Source organism: Jaculus jaculus, chromosome 5, assembly GCF_020740685.1.
Source record: "Jaculus jaculus isolate mJacJac1 chromosome 5, mJacJac1.mat.Y.cur, whole genome shotgun sequence".
NCBI lineage: Eukaryota > Metazoa > Chordata > Mammalia > Rodentia > Dipodidae > Jaculus > Jaculus jaculus.
The window spans coordinates 40,770,089-40,784,134 of record NC_059106.1 but is presented as its reverse complement, the minus strand read 5'-3'; the positions used below and the strand labels follow the sequence as shown (position 1 = coordinate 40,784,134).

General features: G+C 48.8%; 1 protein-coding gene across 9 annotated transcripts in view; it reads left to right on the top strand.

Annotated features, from left to right (window-relative positions):
- Nphp4 (nephrocystin 4) overlaps positions 1-14,046 on the top strand; it is a 121,914-nt gene that overhangs the window by 73,023 nt on the left and 34,845 nt on the right. For 7 of the 9 annotated variants that reach the window (XM_045150035.1, XM_045150034.1, XM_045150033.1 and 4 more), the window contains 5 exons: positions 4,429-4,490; positions 6,205-6,303; positions 8,029-8,180; positions 8,298-8,489; positions 9,058-9,245. In XM_045150035.1, coding sequence (XP_045005970.1) covers positions 4,429-4,490; positions 6,205-6,303; positions 8,029-8,180; positions 8,298-8,489; positions 9,058-9,245 — 693 coding nt within the window. The remainder of the gene's footprint in view (positions 1-4,428; positions 4,491-6,204; positions 6,304-8,028; positions 8,181-8,297; positions 8,490-9,057; positions 9,246-14,046) is intronic. The other 2 variants (XM_004657404.2, XM_045150032.1) reach the window with 1 other exon arrangement.

The window sequence follows — 14,046 nt, the reverse complement described above, 5'->3', positions numbered from 1 at the left end:
CTGCTGTGAGGAGGGTCCATGTTTTCAGTAAGGACAGCCTCAGTCTCTGTGTGTTTCCTGCTGTGAGGAGGGACCGTGTTCTCTGTAAGGACCTCAGTGTCTGTGTGTTTCATGCTGTGAGGAAGGACCATGTTCTCATTAAGGACACTCTCAGTTTCTTTGTTTCCTGATGTGAAAAAGGGCTCCACATTCTCAAGGATGGAACAGTGAGGGAGTCAGGATTGCAACTGCTGCCCTCTCCTACATTGAATGCTTATTGGTCTTGGCATTTCCTGTGGCTCTGTCTTAGTATGAGTACATGATAAAACTGGATACATATATTAGAGGTGAGAGGAAAGTAGTGTCAAAGGCCCTGTCCTCCTGTTTATTTTCACATGTTGATGGACCTTTTCCAGAGCTTGCAAAGGCAAATTACTGTTCAGTGGCTCCCTGTGTCTGGTGATGTATATCATGTCTCATTCTGTTGAGCTCCCTCACGTTCTTAACCAGTAAGGTGATAGTGGAGGTGAGAGAGAGCTGCTGAGGGAACACTGCCTTGTGTCTCATTCCAATCCTTGTCACTTGGTGGGCCAATGGGGAAGCAGAGCTCAGTACAGGCTCACTTCCTGTAGAACTTTGAACTGGGGTGATGGATATACTCAGAGAGTGCTTCCTGTCTCTGATATGCTTCTATGGAGTTACTCTGTGATAATGTCCAGCACATATGATTGGGCCACTGAAGCTGAGGTCTGCTCAGGGCTGGAGGTGTTACCACGTTAGAGTGAGGTTTTGTCACAGCAGACTGCTAGGTAACTCACTTGGCCTCCTGACAATTAGGACCTGGGGAGCAGTCCCTTCTGAAGTGTGGAGGAAGGCAGAGGCCACAGGTCTGTGAGTGACCCAGTAGGGACCTGTAATAGCCTAGGTTTGGCTCCAGCCTGGTCTTCCGTGGTCTGCACTTGGTCACATGTAGGGCATGTGGATTTCTTGAGGCTGAATTGACAGAGAACTGGAGTGAGCAATGAAGATTTTGTTGACAGCAGTTTTCAGTGCGTAGAGACTGACTGGAGAGTAATAGAGTGTCAAAGAAAATTAGTGTCAGGCAGGAGGCAGAATCTGCTGCTTCCAGGGAGCCATTTTCCCAGTCTCCAGCAATCAGCCAGCTGCCTCCAGGGGTGTTGTGGGACCCACTGACTTAGTTCCTCTGCTCTTGTCCAGAAGGCTCTGTGCAGCTGAGACATGCTGTCCATGTGGCTTCCCAGGACCCTTTGACCTGAGGAAAAGATAACATGTCTCTGGGTCTCTATGCTTCTCTTCATGGTCAGGATTCTTCTAGAACCCAGGTCCTGTGCCCAGGCAGCTGTTGCACCTGCCCCAGAGAGGGAGTTCAGCCCTCCAGGCACACTCTGGAGATAAGTGACAGCAGTTGACAGCTGCGGATTTACTGATTGGTGTCATTAGTGAGGTCTGGAGCACCTGTGGTGCAAGCAGGACCACTGTGGCAGTCTTGACAAGGAGCATGGAGCCAACAGTTAACACCTTGTCCCTTCTGAGGGTGACACACTGAGGGGCAGGTGCAGAGGTGGTGTCAGTCTTGGACACACAGCAGAGGCCACTGCATGGCTGTTTTCTCCCATCATGTTCCTCAGGGTGGATTCATTTGTACTGTGCCACAGGTTTGCTCACCAGCCCTTTCACTATAACCCCAGCTAGATGCCCTCCCATGTCCCCTTGGGCTGGCCATCTTCAATTCACCGGCCTGTCCTGCTGCATAGGGGATGAACCTGCATTGCTTCAGGAACAGCCAGGGTTGGGGGTATTTTTCCAAGCCCATGTTTCACTTGAGGATGTAGAATGGACCCTCTTACCCTGGGTTCACAGCAGGTATCTTAACATGGCTACCAGACCCTTTTAAAAGATTATTTTAAGAAGGTAAAATCTTGGGCTGGAGAGAGGTGGTTAAGGCACTTGCCTGTGAAGCCTAAGGATTCATGTTCGACTCTCCAGCTCCCCTGTAAGTCAGACACACAAGGTGATGCAAGTGCAAACTTGCAAATGCACATGTCTGGAGTTTGATTGCAGTGGCTGGAGGCACTCCAATTCTCTCTCTTTTTCTTGTGTTATCTCTCGCCCCCATCTCATAAAAAATAAAAGAAAAAAGAAGATAAATTCTCATAGTAAGTTACTTAAAAACTACACCACACAATACCCAAATTTGTGCGTGTGGGGAAGTACATGGAGAAGTTTTAATGGGTTTTGATGGTGTCACTTCCCAGCACTGAGAGTTTCCTTGCTGCCTGGAGGACGTACCCAGGCTGGCTTCTAAGTGCTGGCTTTCTCTCAGCTGAAGCTAATGGAACCATTTCCTGCAATTTTTCCTCGTTACTGAAATCAGCCTACAAAGTTTTCTGAGTCCCCATTTAGGGTAGAACAAAGTAGAGCTGACGGGCAGCTTCCCTGTTTCATCTTTAGGGTGGTTTAGGAGAGGCCACTGCAGAAGGACCTGGGATGGGTGCTGTGCAGAGGCCAGCTGTGTAGTGACATCTGCATTTGCCCCTAGTGAGCAGAGACCTTCCTGGGGCAGCAGAGCTGGCTGACAGGTCTGCTAGTTCCCTTAAAGTAGGACAGCCCACTTCCTGGACAGTGGGCTCCTCTACCAGAAGTTCTTCATTGATCAGTGTGCTAGGAAAGAGTGGCAGCGAGTGGACATCACCTAGGAGGTGACCATCAGATACGCCCACCAGGCTGGGCTGGCTGGTTGAGTGGACACTGCCCAGGAGATGGCTGGCCATGAGCTTTGTCTGCTAGGCTGAATGAATGGGTCACCTGAGGTGGAAACTCCTTTTGGCTCCTCCTGCCTTTCTTGGCCCACCCTCCTGTCCTGTCCCTAACAATGAGCCCTCACAGGGTCTCTACCACACTCTGCCTGGGACGTGTTTGCAGCACCTTCTCAAGGGCCTTCTTGGAAGCAGCCAGAAAAAAGGCCGGGTGACATGGGGGCCTGCAGGGTGTGGTAGTACGAGGTTCATGCAGTGTGCCATGTATGTAGTTACACTTTGGCAGAAGGACTGCTGTTGGGTTTTTATTTATTTTTTGGTTTTGTTTGCCATGTTTGCCACCTGGAGCGCAACAGGAGGCTGTTGGGAATTCTCCCTGCAAATGATTCAGAGCTGCACCCCCAGGCCTTGGTGTTGCTCATGTGGCTGGTGGACACTGGGTCTGCCCTGTGTCATGGAGGGATAGAGGCCCAGGGAAATGTGGGAGATTCATTCCTGGTGGATGCAGACTTGGGCAGCAGTAGTCATGGGGGAGGAGGGCCATGAGCATGCTATGCAGCTATTGGCCAGCAACCTGAGCATGATGGGAACAGAGGGGGCTTGATAACTGAGGCGGCCCAGATTGTTCTGGAAGCCCAGCAGTGTGGGTTCCACTGGCAGTGATCAGAGTCCTGTCGCTGTGGAGGGGACATAGTGGACTAGACAGGGTGTGGACATGAGGGCTGGAGTGGGGCCTGTGTTCTTTAGAGCAGAGACAGGCCATTCTGAAGAGACATACTGCAGGGGATGCTGCTCATACCCTGGCTTTTGAGGGGGCTGAAGGCCTGGTCAAGAGGGTTGGGATTCACTGAGGCAGTCCCTATGTCAACAGGAGGTCGTGATCATGGAAAGTAAAGGCAGAGAGGAGAGTGTATGAAATGGCTGGAGATGATTTGTAGACAAACCCCAGCCTGCCCCTGCTTTGGCTGCTCTTTTGCCCCGTGGTGGCCATTGCAGGTAGCCCTGTGTCAGAGGGTTGTTCTCTACAGAGGGTACTGTGGACCTTCAGGAAGTAGCATTGCCTGCATGGGTCCAAGCTGCTCTTATCCCATGCTCTGGGGATCCTTGACTTTCTGGTAGACTTTCCAAAGCCTAGTCCCGGCACCCTGGTAGGACCTAGGTGGCAGCTGGTACTCAGCATGGGCAGTGGGGCTGATGGCCTGGCAGCAGCCTTGGCTATGTGTCTGCTCTGAAGAGTATCTGGTGTAATAGAACTGTAAGTAGACCCCAGCAAGGGCACCATTAAGCCAGGCACGCCCCAGAGCCTGGCACTCCTAAGGCAATGGTGTTGGATGACAGGAAGCCTGCCGTACACGTGATGTGGGAACATCCCACAGCCCAGGTGTCCAAAAACCATCCTGTCCTTTCCAGCCCACACTTAACGTGACTGTATGGTATAGAAAAAAGGTGGTAGGCAGAGTGACTATGAAGAGGAGATCAGGTTCATAGCACCCACAGCAGTCTTGTGCCCATCCCTTCTCCCAGTGGAGGCTCAGAGGAGTTGTGTGGGCCACTTTTTATGCAAACTGCTCATTTCTGGGCCCATTACAGATGAGATGGTAAGCACAACTGTGTTGGGGTTCAGGGCTCTGGGGTTCAGGGCTCTGATGGTCCCTTGCGTTTCTCTCCCTAGGTCCATCAACACTATCACCCCAGGGTCTTGCTGCCACTCAGGACTCGCCTGTGGGACCAGGGGTAAGTTCCAGCCTCACAGGACCACTTTAGAATGGCGGGGCAAGAAAGGATTCCACCTTAAAAGCCATCAATTCCAAGGGGCATCCCTGGGCTGTATAGAGCCCTGACTGTGGGGTGTGCTCCCTCCCTGACTTCATGGTTCCCTCGTGTGCAGTCCTGCATCCTTACCCTGATGTGCTGACTCACATTTGGGCTTCCTGCCTACGGTTAGTGGTCCGGATCTTGTCTGTTTCCACACCTAGAAAATGCTGTGCATCCCTAATGGTGAGGCTCATCAGCCCAGAGCTTTTGATTGCCTGAGCCCCTAGGGCCTGGCCTTCACCCCTCTCCTCTCCCACAGTGACTCTGCCCAGAGTGTCCCAGACACCTGACAGCCAGTGGCCCAATGGGGCAAGCAGCTGATGCTCTTGTCAGGTTCTGGGCCACAGAGTGCAGAGCTGCTAAATCTGTACAGTGGTACATCAGGCAGCACACTCCTTCATGTGAGAGAATTTTCTCATGAGGAGAGGATGGCTCTGCCCAGCTCAACCCTTGGCAGCCTGGTGGGCTAGGGCACTTCTGCTTGCCACATCTGGAATCCTGGGCTGCCTGAAGTGTCCATCTGAGGCCCTGAGTGGCTTTGGCCTCTTGATTTTCAGTGAGGTCAGAGAGTTGGCTTGTTCCTGGAAGTTGACTTTCTAGGAAAGTTGAATCATTCAGTTGCCACAGCCATCTCCCAGAAGCAGCTCTGCTGTGGAGCACACAGCTCAAAGCTGGATCTCAGCTATACATCTTGGCCTCCCTCTGTTGGCCTCCCAACCCAGTGTGTTCCCTGAGTGGTTCTCACATTGCCCATAAGTGTTCTAAGATCACAGAACAGGGATGGCTCAGGACACCTCTAAAAGGGCCCTGAAGATCCTTCTGCTCCCTGAAGATGCTTCCAGGTGTCCCCTGTTCCTGCTTCCATCGCTCATCTCCCACTCCTTCCTGCCAAGTCCTCCTCTGGGCCAGCTGTCTTTGCTGACAGTGAGTACCCCACGGGGAATTTGCACGGAGAGTCCAGGTTGTGAGACATGTGACCCATGTGCTCCAGTACCTACTCCTCCACACCAGCCTTTTCCATGTGGTATTAATTTTCCTAGTGTAACTGCAAACCTTTAGAGAAGGCCTACCTGCACCAGGTGCTGAGCCAAGCACTTGCCATGAACTTGCAGAGAATTCTTACAACAGTCCTGTGGCTCAGGCTTTTAGTTATCCCTTTTACAGGCGAGGAGATGGGCGAAAGGCCACACAGTAAGGAGATGGAGGAGTGGGGATGCTGTCCTCAGAGCCCCTGTTTCCTACCAGTGTGGTCACTGAGTTGGCAAGGAGGATCACTGCACAGTGACAAGGATGACTGAGGTCAGATGGAGACTTAGAGGTGTGCATTCCAGGCCCAGCACCAAAGGGTGTACAACACTGCAGTTAGTGGAACTGTTCCCTTTTCCATCAACTTTTCCCTATGAATAATATTTTGATTAAGATTGTGATGTGGGAAAGATCACAGAATCATATTTCTCTATGATTAAAGGAATTTAGAAGAAGTTCTGGGTTCCAAGAACCCCTTGCCAGAAGACTGCTGATGTCACTCACTGCCCTCTGTGGTGGCATCGAGGCCGTCCTCCTTCCCCTTGGTTTGCTCAGGGCATGTGTACACACATGCATGGCAGCTCATTCAGGCTCTCTTGTCTTTTAGCTGTCACTATCCCAGCTGGCTGCCTCCCCTAAGTCCCCAGCTCTGCATGGCTCTGCCAAGCCTGCTCTTCGGCCTCCAGACAGCTCCCAGCCCCAGGCAGTAAGTATGTTGCTCGGCCCCAGCCTCCTTCGTACCTCTTGCAGATAACTTCACACTCCTCGCAGCCGAGGTTGTCTTGCATTTCAGAGTTGCCTGGTCCTTGTTTATATGATGGAGACCATGGTGTTTCCTCTGTGATATGGCCTGCGGGGATAAGAAGGGGTGGGACAGTGCCTGTCTTCCTGCTAAAGACATTTGTCACCATTCATCTCAGACACCACATGGAAGAGTGGCCATTGAGTTCTTTCAAAGACGCTTTGTTCAGGTATGATTTGCTGAGATAGCCTGTTCTTTGTGCATTGCCAGAGCCTTAGATGTAGATTGAGCCAAATTTTGCTGTCCCGGGGCTCCTCTTGCTGCCTGATAACCCACTGTGGTTTCAGGATGAGCTGAAGCAGGTCCATGAAGCCCCTGCCCTAGAGGACTTCTTATGGTGCTTGTCTTGATCACTGCTGGGCACAAACCTCTGTGGACTTTGGCTGGGTATGTGCTAAGGAAACAGTACCTTTGAATGACTCCTCTGAAAGCTCTCAGGGTACCATGAGTCTGTGCTGCCCTGCCTCAGACATGCTTAGGGCTCATGTACTTGTGTTGAGTTCACCCATCTTTTTAAAAAAATTATTTATTTATTTGTAAGGAGAGGGGGGGAGGGAGGGGGAGAGAGAGAGAGAGAGAGGGAAAGAGAATGGGAGCACCAAGGCATAGTGCCACTGCAAATGAACTTCAGATGCACGTGCCACTTTGTGTATCTAGCTTTATGTGGGTACTGGGGAATCAAACCTGTTGTTAGGCTTTGCAGGCAAGTGCCTTAACCTCTGAGCCATCTCCCCAGCCTCACCCATCTTTTTATTTTGGCCACCTGACACACGGGTGAGAGTCATCTCTATTGTGTAAGTTTCCCTTCTGAACTAAAACCATAATGTGCAAACCTAGCCCGAGAGTGTTCTGGACCCTCAGCCATACTCTTCCTGTAGATGTATGCCTTCCTCCTTGGGAAGTGGGGATGGGGACAAGTAAGTAAGTAGAGAGTTCTAGGAGATCCAAGTCCAAATTATTGACAAAGGCTCAGAAACACTATATATATGTAATTTAAATTCATTGATTGATTTATTTTTGTGTGTGTATGGGCACACCAGAGCTTCTTGCCACTACAGATGAATGCTAGACACTTGTGCCTTCTGTATGTGTGTCTGTCTGTCTGTCTCTCTGTGTGTCTGGGTTATGTGAGTGGCTTGAGAATTAAACCTGGGCTAGCAAGCAAACACATTTAACCACTAAGCCATCTTCCCAGCCCCCCCCACCCCGAAACACATGTTAACTTTACTTTGTAGTATGTTTCCTCTTGTTTCACAAGCAAATCCGAAGGTCTAGGCAGCAGCTGCTCCCCATGGTACTGGCCTCTCAAAGCATCTATGACTCCTTCCTTCTCTACTTTGTGACTCACAAATTAGTGGCTTCATGAAATAGAAGATAGCCAGTTAACCTTGAATTTCAGATAAAAGTAAAGACTTTGTTCATATGTTCCAAGTATTATATGGGCCATGTGGTCAAGATAGCCATTGCTTACCTGGAATTTAAATGTAACCAACCCTCCTGTATTGGTAATTTCCTGACAACCCTACAGAAGCAGTTTAGCTCTAAATTCTTTTAGATCCCAGCACCCTTGGGATCCACCATTGGGCTGGGATCCTGGATACCCTCACCTGGAGCCCTGGTTTTGTTCAGCAGGAGTCCCTGTTGGAGGGCAGGGTCTCTCACTTGGAAGCTGACCTCAGCCAGACTTCTTTGGTCCTGGGAAGCACGGCTGGCGAGCATCTGCAAGAGCTACCCTTCACCCCTTTGCATGCTCCCATTGTCATGGGAGCCCAGACCAAGAGGTAAGGCGTGGCACGGGGAGGGCATGGGCAGACTGTCTGATGGGCAGGCTCTCTAAAAGAGGCATGCACAGCACAAGCACCCCCTGAGAGGAGGCCTGAGAGGTCTTTCTGTTTCAGTTCTGGAAGCCAACTCTCAAGAGCTGAGATGGCTGTCTTACAGTCTTCAGGCTTCCCTGAGATTCTGGATGGCAACCAGCAGCCAGCAGAAGCCATCAATCCCACAGACCCTGTGAGGTTCAACCCTCAGAAGGAAGAGTCCGATTGTCTGCAAGGCAACGAGATCGTGCTGCAGTTCCTCGCTTTCAGCAGGTAGATTCTCTAGGTCCCTGCCTGTCGCTGTCCATGACATGACATCCTTGTGTTGAAAGTCTGACCTACTTAGTGCTGTTCTGTTCAGGTTTTGCTAGCTCTTTCCTAAATTCATTGTTACCCACAATAATCTCTCTCTCTCTCTCTCTCACACACACACACATTTACAGGGTGATAATTTGATATATATCTATGATGTATAATAACTGAATCAGAGTAATTAGCATTTCCATCTTTCATTGTAAACATTTGTCTTGTTTTATGTTGGGAACCATGGAACTGCCATCTGTCTTACCTTGTTTTGGCTAGGGCCCACCTAGAGCTATTGCAAAGGCTCCTGTTTGTGGATTAAAATGTGGGCCACGATTGCCGGCTTCTCAGATCTTCATGCAACTCTTCCAGCAGCTTCTTAGCCATGAGGCCCATGCATCCAGCTGCCTGCTGAGATCATAGTGCAGGTGTTCTGAGGGTGACCTCAGCCCAGTGCATGGGCTGTTCCTATGAGTGTGCGTCACCCCCTAGGAACTCTGCGATGTATGTTTGATTAATTCAGTGTTGTTGGGTTCAGAGCATCCCAGGACTCCGAAGCAGCACCGTGGCCAGAGACTGTGTACCTCACCTTCCAGTTCTACCGTTTCCCCCCTGAGACAACGCCACGGCTGCAGCTGCTCAAGCTGGAGGGGACAGGGAAGACCAGCTCTGGCTTCTTGTCCCACATCCTGGTTCCCATTAATAAAGATGGCTGTGCTGACCCTGGTAAGTGCTTGTGCAATGGCACACACAGGAATTGCACGTACTGCTATGCTTACAGAACTTGAGAGGACCGTGCACTTGGTTTGTGCTCAAAAACTCAGTCAGATCCAGTGCCAGCCAGCTGCGCTTTGTCGGGGCCTCCTGAGCCAGTCTTACCTTGAAGCAAATCCCAGATACTATAATTTCATTTATAAACATTTCCCTAGTTAGCCCCCTGTTGCAGTTACCTTCTCATTGCTGGGTCACAGCACCCAACCAAAAGCAGCTTTTGGGCAGAAAAGGTTTATTTTGGCTTACAGTTTTAAGGGGAAGTTTCATCATGGTGAGGAAAGTATAATAAGAGCACATCTAAACAGCATCAGGAAGGAAGTAGTCTCACAGTGAGCTGGATCTAAATACTCACTGGGCTGGGCTAATAAATAAACCTCAAGGTCCACTCCCAGTGACACACCTCCTATCTTCTGAAAACTCCAAGACTCCCAAATTGCTACCAGTTGAGGACCAAGTATTCAAAATACATGAGCCTGTGGGGGCATGTCATTCAAACCACTTCATCTCTAAGACTAAGGAATATATATATATTTGGAAAACATAAACTCCATAATATTATCACATTTAAAAATAAATATCTAGCCACTGTTATACCTTCTCCAATAACAATAAACTAATTAGCTCAGAAATTAGGCTCATGTGTTGCAGTAAAACTTGCCCTCCTCTTATGGGTAGTGTCTGCAGTAACATCCACCATCCATGCCCCTTTTTCTAAGTTCCTTGTTGAAGAAGTCATGCTGTTCTGTAGAGCATCCCACACAGTCTGGATTTTTTTTTTGTCTCCTTGTAGTGACATCCAGAGTGTACCTCTGTTCCCTCCTTTCCTGTAAATTAGGAGTGAGATCCAGGTGTGTGGTCAGATGCGTGCTACTGATTTTTGACAGAAACTCCTGTGGCCGTGGGGATGGCGCCATTCCTGTAGTGCTGGCCTCAGGCTATTCTGCAGCTTCCATGCCCTCTCCAAGCATAAGGGCCATGTCTTACTTCAGGAACTTCTGCTTGTCAGGTGGTCACTCCCATGACCAGGATCCCCTTAATCAGCTGTACCATCACTGCAAGGCACAGTTCACATGGGACAAGAAGGACAAATGATGACATGGATTCCTGTTGTCCTCCAGTGGCTTATTTCTCCAGGCTTCATGGTTAGATGAGTCGATTAAAAGCTGGCAAGTTGCTAATTTTCCATTCTTGGTCAATGATGAGATACATAAGAGACCAAGCTGGGGTTTGAATTACTGTTGCCTTTTGAACCTCTAGAGATGGTCAGTGGCAAGGGAAAAATTACATTCAAATCCTGACTCCAGAGGAAGTAGCTTGATAGTGTGAGCATCAGACCAGAGACAGTCAAAAACCATGCTGGGGATAAAGGAAGCTGAAATGGTGACCAAAGGGCTAGTGAAGGAGGGAAATGACCCCCACTCCATGAGGTGCTCCCATTTGTTCCATTACCAGGGTAATGGACAAGGGCTCAGGGGGAATGGACAGGCCACGGGCTCAGGTGACTCTCATGCTCACCACAAAAACAAACTAATGAGGACATCAACTATAGCTTAGGAAGATGAATCTTAAAGATGTGTGTATCATTATTTTCAAACGCACCCTGAAACTTACAGAAATGGAGAGTGGAATGAGAACAAGTGTGATGACATGTCTGTGAAGCGTACACATGGAGCCTGTTGTTTTGTGTGCTAACCTCAAAAATTAGCAATGATAAGCCTGAAAGCAGACATCATCCAAGACTATCAGTATTAATCTAATTTTATGGTATTTTCTGACCATAACACCACTAGGTCAAAAATTTGCCAACCTTGAACTATTTAAAAAAATTAAAAGCATACTTCTTTTTTTTTTTGCTAATTTTTTTTTATTAGAGAGGGAGGGAGAGGGAGGATTGGCATGCCAGGGCCTCAGCCACTGCAGTTGAACTCACACCTTGTGTGCGTCACCTGTGCGTCTGGCTTACATGAGACCTGGAGAGTGAGACATGGATCCTTAGCCTTCTAAGCCATCTCTTCAGCCCATACTTCTTTTCTTGTTAGTGCGTATGTGGTATGCACATATGTGTGTGTGCATGCTCACATTTATGTGGGGCAAATGTGTGTGCAAGCAGAGGCCTCATGTTGGATGTCTTCCTCAATCACTGTCCACCTTATTTATTAAAGCAGGGTCTCTCATTTGAACCCAGCACACACTGACTTGGCTAGTCAGGCTAGCCAGCTTGCTGTAGGGAACCCCTGCCTCCACTTTCTGAGCCTGGGATTACAGGCAGGCTGATGTACCTGCATGTGCATGTACATGTACATGGATGCTGGGGGTCTGAACCCTGCTCCTCACACTCGTGACATAGTGCACCACCCACTGAGTCCTTCCTAGCCACTTACAAGCACGCTTCTAACAACCAGTGAGTGAAGAAACCAAGATCGAAGCAGCTCATTATTTAAAACTGAAGAACACAATAATAAAACGGCAGTAAAATGTCCTTGACAGTGACATGGGCAGGTTGAATCCTGTGCTGGGAAAAAATATATTCTGTAGGAGACTGGTCTGCTGGTTCTACCCAAGGCGTGGAGGGGAGATAACAGGACATGCCTACTGAAGTAAAGGACAGAGATTTGAAAAGTAATGTGAATGCGTAGCCAGCATGGTAGAAGGAATTGGCCGCAGCTGCTGGGGACCAGCAGGTCCAGCAGGCAGTGTTTCCCATCTCTTGGCCACAGTCAGAATGAATGGAGTCATCTGGTGAAGATCAAAGAACCTGCTTCCTTGATGCTACATTTACTTATCGCAAAGTTGTGTGGGAACTAGATTACCTGTACCTGCTGGCTCTCACCCTGAGGTACATAGACTAACGTGGGGGTGGTGGTCGGTGACTTCAGCAGCCTGGACCCTGAGGCCAAATGTGGCCTCCCTGCTTACCTGTGGCCTTCTGGACTCTAGCAGAGCTGCTGTTCCTCCTGGAGTGGACCTTGGATAAGGAACATGAAGAGGCTGAGCAGCCCAGTTCCTGTCCCTTCCTCTTGCCCTGTTGGATGAGCTGTACTGATTCCCAGGATCCTCTGAACTCACTCCAGACCATCACCCCCACTCCAAGCCCCTTCCAGACTGTGTCCTACCCACTGCTCCAAGCCCATTCCAGACTCTGCTCTGATTCTCTATCCAGTGGCTGTGAGAGGTTCTACAGGGAGGTTACATAGTGGTGTTGAGACTATTTAATAAAAATAGCCACAGAGATATGCTCCTGGTTTGGATGGAAACCCTTTTTCATGATGAATTTCCCACACAGTAATTAATATCCTCAAATTAAATTTCCTTGCAAGTTAAGGTTTAAAATAATTAACTTTAAGTAAAAATTTCTTGTCATAATCAATTAAAATCAGAGTCCAACATTCTTAAGAGCCCCACCTCATCTAAGAGCTCTTCCTAGCTGTTCACATAAGCAGGTCTCAGGCACAGGTGCGCCTCCGGGAGCAGGTGTGGCTTCTCTTTGGCAGCTAGAGGAAGAGCTTTTTCCTTGGACAGGCATGGTTTGGGGGCCTCAGAAGTTACTTGGTTGATTCAGCATCAAGCCCTTCAGAAACCTTATTGTTAAAATATAAAATGTATAAGGAACACAGGTTTTTTTTTTTTGGTTTTTCGAGGTAGGGTCTCACTCTGGTCCAGGCTGACCTGGAATTAACTCTGTAGTCTCAGGGTGGCCTTGAACTCACGGCGATCCTCCTACCTCTGCCTCCCAAGTGCTGGGATTAAAGGTGTGCGCCACCACGCCCGGCTAAAGTACACAGGTTTTAAGTGCACAGTTGTATGAATAAAAAATTAATAGATTTCATTTTATTTAAAAATATTTTTATTTTATTTACTACACACACACACACACACACACACACACACACACACACACACACATAGATGGATGGATAGAGAGAGAAGGAGAGAGAGAGAGAGAGAGAGAGAGAGAGAGAGAGAGGGAGAGGGAGAGGGAGAAAGAGAGAAAGAATGGACATGCCAGGGCCTCTAGCCATTACAAACAAACTCCAGACCTATATGCCACCTTGTGCATCTGGCTTTATGTAGGTACTGGGGAGTTGAACTCAGGTCCTTTGGCTTTGCTGGCAAATGCCTTAACTGCTAACCTATCTATTCAGCCTTAGCTTTTATTACTTTTTTAGAACAGTTTTTGTTTTATATAAAAATGAGATGGCTAGTATAGGGTTCCCATGGATTCCAGCTCTAGTGTTTCCCATTGCCAGTGTCTCCCATTAGCATATGCAGTTGTTCAGATTGATGGTCCAGCATGGATGCGTCATTGCTGGCCATGGCTCGTGTGTGGATAAAGGTTCCCCATGCCCTGTATGGCGGGCTTTGACAAATGTGTGTCATCATGCATCTGCCCTTCCAGTATCACGTGGACGAATGTCATTGCTCTTAGCAGCCCCTGCGCTTGCCCGCTTTCTTCCTGCCCTCTACCTGGCAGCTCTGATCTGTTTATTGGGTTTGATTTTCCTATTCCAGAATGTCATGCCTGTGGCTTTTGCTAACTGACTCTCACTTGGCAGTGGGCATTGAAGGCTCTTCTGTCTTATCCTGTCTTAAACACAGCTCTTTCCATGTTATTGCTGAAAGTATTCTGTATACGGATAGACCTGTTTATCTATTCACCTAATGAAGGGCATCTTGGGTCCTTCCAGTTTGGTGCAGTTGTGGTAAAGGTGTTATTAACACGGGCATGTAGGCATTCATGCACATCTCTAATTCA